This window comes from Etheostoma spectabile, chromosome 24 (assembly GCF_008692095.1).
Source record: "Etheostoma spectabile isolate EspeVRDwgs_2016 chromosome 24, UIUC_Espe_1.0, whole genome shotgun sequence".
Lineage (NCBI taxonomy): Eukaryota > Metazoa > Chordata > Actinopteri > Perciformes > Percidae > Etheostoma > Etheostoma spectabile.
In genome coordinates, this window is record NC_045756.1 from 2178817 (window position 1) to 2183873 (window position 5057).

Sequence of the window (5057 nt, forward strand, 5' to 3'; positions counted from 1 at the left end):
GTGTGTGTGTGTGTGTGTGTGTGTGTGTGTGTGTGTGTGTGTGTGTGTACATCCTTGGACAATACTCGGACTTTCACACTTTACATGTCTTTCAAAGATATTTGTTTTTGCACTTACTTTTGCATTAAGCTTAACTTTACTTGTGTCTGTCTACCTTCGCCCTCGCCCTCTCCGTTAAAGAAAGCACTGGAATTGAGTCGGCCCTGCTTTGTCTTTGTGCGCAGTGAGGAGACCTGGGTCAAAACACAAATGGTTTCTGAATGTTTGAGAAAGACAGGGGCGCGGTAAATTAATCGTGACCGTGTCCAAACAAAAAAGGCATGAAAGCTGCAATATCCCACGAGAAGTGAAGAGGAAAAACAGGAATCCTACACATTTCTACAGTTGTTATGTTAGCGTTCTACAGCACCTAAATGCTTCTCAAACATTTGAAACCATTTTTTGAGCCCCGTGATTGAAACACAGAGTGACAAAGTGAGCAAAAAACAGAGCAGAATGACCGAAAAAGCAGGGACATTGCTCGCCTGGTTAACATGCACTCAGAGTCAAGAAAAGGAAAACGGTTCCCACCAACATGCTTAAAAACAGTGCATTTACAAAGCATGACGCATGGACATTTTGTTTCAGGAAGAAACTCTGAGGAAAGAAAAGGTTGTTTGGCTTTAGAAGGTGACTACACGTGACGAGATTCTGATGATATTAAGTCCACCTTAAGTCACTTTGTAGATTAAACCATTTAAGTCACTGTTTTAGGGAGGGCCTAGGCTCCTTACGTTATAGCATAACATTTGAAAAGTAGCTAAGAAGGTAACTCTGAAATTGGAAATCCACTTTTATGCACTGTGAATCAATCATTCATGCATCAGTTCCAATGTATGCTAATTAACCATACATAATGAATTGCTAGTAGCTATATAAAAGACAAAAGCATGTGTTGCAGTGAGCAGACAGCCAGCAAATGACAGTGATTGGAATGGAGTGCCAGCACACCTTCAATAAACAGCACTGTAACAGAAGAGCATTCAGAAAGTGGAAGATAACAGTGAGCAACCCTTTCTGTGTGGTTGCAGTGCATGCCAGGGGCCGAGCCAAGCAAAGCAGACAGCTGTGGATGGCCACAGCCTCAAGAACAATGGTTGGCAGGTTTGATTATTGCTTATTGTGTGCGTATGAAAGAAAGAAAAATGAACCATAGAAAGAAAACCCATGACCAGCCAAAAGGATTGCATCTTTAGTAGAAATGTAGAAACACATGGAGCTTCAGATATTATCAAAAATAAAAAATATAAAAAGTCATACTCTCCCTAATGTTTTAATTGATGGAAATGTACTCCACTAATTGTAAATACAAAAGAGAATTACTACAAAACGTCGCTACCACAAACATTCAAATTACAGTGCAAGTTGCCCACAACAGACAGACAGAAATCGATTGAAAGCATGAAAAAGTGCTCCGAAGAAAATCAGCTCGGGCCAAAACCAACTGAGAAAGGCAGAGCGGCCGCTAGCTACAGAATTCCTCCCACGCTTTTAACACATTTTACTCAAGTCAAGTGTATTACTCTACAATCAACCAAGAACATTCAGATATACTGTACAATTAAGAGGAATACCTCTCAGTTTGACAATCTGTGTTATCCTTGTGGTTAAACACAATCCAAACAACCACAATCTGTATATAACATCTGACATAACAACGGTTTCCCCCTTTAAACGTCCATTGAAATCCATTAAAGACCTCCAGCTATCATCTTAAAGCGCTCCTATTGCACCTGACAATAGTGAAATTAGAGAAGTGTGAATTACAGAAAATGCTACATTAAGACACTACACAGTATTACACCAGACAAGAGTTCTATAGGGGGATGATGACCAAGAGAGGCAGCAGATCCTGGTCAACCTGGTCAACAACAGCTTTCCCAACAGGTGCCACCTTAAAATCTATTCATCTCCCTTAATATCTCAACAACAAGTATTTAAAAAAGGTGGGCAACAATCTGAATTCTAATTCCTCCTTAACAGAATAAATGTATGTAAATAATAATAAAAAGAGTGAGAATTGCAGAAATAATCTTCCCCAAAAAATGTAGGCTTCTGAAGGTATTCCTTTAGATTTTCTTAACTTCCCTGCATAATCTGGATGTTTCATCTGCACGTACTGTACATCGACACTGAATATACAGTTTTTAAATTATGGCACATTGTAACGAAGAGAAGACTGATTCTTCAGCTTTACAGAAAACTGTCTGAAGTGCCTCCAGGCTTTAGGAATGATTCTCCTTTTAAAAAATAGCCTGCCAAAATGTTGACTTTGCGTAAAGTTAGACTAAAGTCAGCAGTTTGCATCCAAAATTCAATACAAAAATGAGGATTGTAGGGTTTAGAAACAATGGACGTATTATTGATTTTGTGTGAAAGTAGGGCAGGGGTTTCTATTCAATGTTAAATAAAAAAAACACAAATATGTCAGAAATGTTGATTTCCATATAAATACAGTATGTGTCCAACAAATATGTTAGAAACTTTGCAGATAATGTGTTTGTTTATACCAAAGCTAACCTAGTGTAAACAGGTGGACTAGAACTACAACACCGCAATTTACAAATGTGTACTTCATCTATTAATGTAGCTACGTGATTAGGTTTTACACAGTAACTTATCTGTACAACACTAAATTTAGATGTTACAATCCTTACAGATATACGATTTTATTTATTTTGCATTATAATGCCTAACGTGAGACCAAACTACTCGCATTATCTTAACCCTTCAACAGCTAAAAACCCGCCCTCCTATGTCTTCCTCATTAAAGTGGTAGCACACTCCTTCCTCCTCCCGTTTACCATCATTCCCCTCCTCCAGCTTGACACTCCCAAAGGAGAACTTGCCACGAGGCAGCGGGGACGAGTTCACGCCGTTTGAATTCATGGAACTGACAGCAGCAGGGTTGCCGTACATTAAAGGCTGGCTGTACGCGCTACTACCAGTGTCCGACTCTGTGTCGCTGGAGTCGCTGCCGCTGCCACTGCTGGTAGACCCGTCAATCATCTGGACTGGCTGGTTTTGATTGTTATTACGTGTTGGGTTGTTACCGGGCTTTCCCTGACGACCGAACAACCGCTGCACTGTGTTGGACCGTGCCTGACCGGGAACCACAGGGTTCCCCGCATGATTGCCATTTGTGAGAAACATCACTCTTCGCTCCATCGGGGCAGAACATGGGGCTTGGGCGTGTAACCCGGAGCGATGAGGGTCATGTTGGTGGACAGGGGTGGATGTCAGCTGGCTGAGAATGAAGGGATCTGTATCGGAGCGGTTTCGCATGTTGTTGCAGTGATAGGGTTTGGCGAAATGTGGCGGTGTGTTGTTTGGGGCGATCGGGGAGTAGCTGCCGTAGTGGTTTGGTGGGTGGGATGGCGGCGGGGAAGTGGGAGTTTCCACTGGGAATACTCCTGGACGTTTACTGAAATAATGCCCGCCGTCATCCCAACGTGGGCCGGAGCGCTGCTGACCGTGACCGTTTGTCATCTCAGCCTGACTGACAGAGTTAGAGCGGTGGTGGAAGCTGCTGATCACCGGGCTGGAGCACTGACTACGAGTCCCGGTTCCTAACGGTCGCCCTACTACTGCGCCTGGCTTGTCTCGACCCTGAAAGATTTCATCCAGCAGCGTGCTGTGGAGCGGAAGGTGGCCATGAAATGAACCTCCATTGGGCAAAACATCATCAGTTAGCACGTGACTCACATTAAACTTGTTGTTAGACACCGGAGACTGATCTACAGCGCCTTTGTTACCCAGCATACCTTGCTGCTGCTGCAGCCCTATTATACCCTGCTGTTGATGCTGCTGCAACAACCCCTGGTGATTGGTGTGGTAGAACCCATTTACATCCCCAAACAGACTCCCAGCTTGCCCCCCATTGCGACTGCTACCCCCGTGCTTATTTTTATACACACAAGGCTCATCCGCATTGCTGTCGTTTGCACTGCTGTGGCCCCTGGGAGCCCGGTTGTTCTTTGTCACATCACATTCACTGTCTATGTCGCTGCAGTCTATGTAAGGAATAGAAGAGCTGCTGCCTTTGTTTGCCCTGCAGGATGGACCTGGGTTGAGGAACTGCGGATCTGGTGCTGATCCCGTGCCGTGGTGGTTCTGTCGGGACTGAGTTGGGTCTGAGCCGGGAGCTGCCGGTATATCGTGGAAGCCGTTGGTGGTTGTTGCCGGCGGCTCTTCCGAGCCATTACATTCAGCTCGAATGCCCAGTCTGGTTGAGTCAGGCTGGTCGGCTACCTGGACAGACATGGCACTCTGCAAATGAGTAAAGGGAAGAAGAGAAGAGCAACGAATCGAGGAAAACAAAAGGAGACGGAGGAGAAGCTTTTTAAACTCATATCCAACTGGGCTCATTAAACTGAATTCCAGACTTTGATTAAAGAGGGAAAGGAGAAGGAACATTCAAACACACTTGCTCGCCTGAGCTGCTTTGGTACAAAAACAGCTTTGTACTTTTGGCCAGAGAGCTCCAGATTTAAAAGAGAAAGAGAAGTAATAAAAACCGACACAGAGTCTGTAAATGTGTACAACAAGTAAAGTTAGAAGGAAAATGAAAGATATATGAACTAAAGCAAACAAAACCAGACTATGGATGAATAAAGGTCGGTGTGTGTTAGTGTTGAAGTGTGTATTACCTCTTTTGGCACTTGCGATCTGAAGGACGACGACTGAGGGGACATGCTGCTATTGGACAGGATCTTACTGTGCTTCCTGAAAAGAGGGGAGGGAACAGATGAGGTCAAACTATGTGCAAATAACCATCAATTTGATTGGTTTCTGTTTTTGGAAGTATTCTAAACAAATGAGAGAGCTTCACCTTTCAAACGGGACTTTCTTCAGCTCTGAGTCTTTCACATAATCGATGATCTGCTTCTGGGTTCGACCGCTGCAGGTACAAAGAGAGAACAGCAAGAAACAATGTAAACACAAATTCAAATGCAGTAGTTTTTTTTTAAGTTATTTTTTTCGGGGTTTTATTCCCTTTATTTAGACAGGACAGTAAT

General features: G+C 43.5%; 1 protein-coding gene across 4 annotated transcripts in view; it reads right to left on the reverse strand.

The window, feature by feature from the left end:
* LOC116674188 (FERM, ARHGEF and pleckstrin domain-containing protein 1) overlaps positions 1-5057 on the reverse strand; it is a 52633-nt gene that overhangs the window by 13849 nt on the left and 33727 nt on the right. For 3 of the 4 annotated variants that reach the window (XM_032506718.1, XM_032506716.1, XM_032506715.1), the window contains exons 11-13: positions 4871-4939; positions 4689-4764; positions 4104-4308 (exon numbers count right to left, since the gene is read on the reverse strand). In XM_032506718.1, coding sequence (XP_032362609.1) covers positions 4104-4308; positions 4689-4764; positions 4871-4939 — 350 coding nt within the window. The remainder of the gene's footprint in view (positions 1-4103; positions 4309-4688; positions 4765-4870; positions 4940-5057) is intronic. The other variant, XM_032506719.1, reaches the window with a different exon arrangement.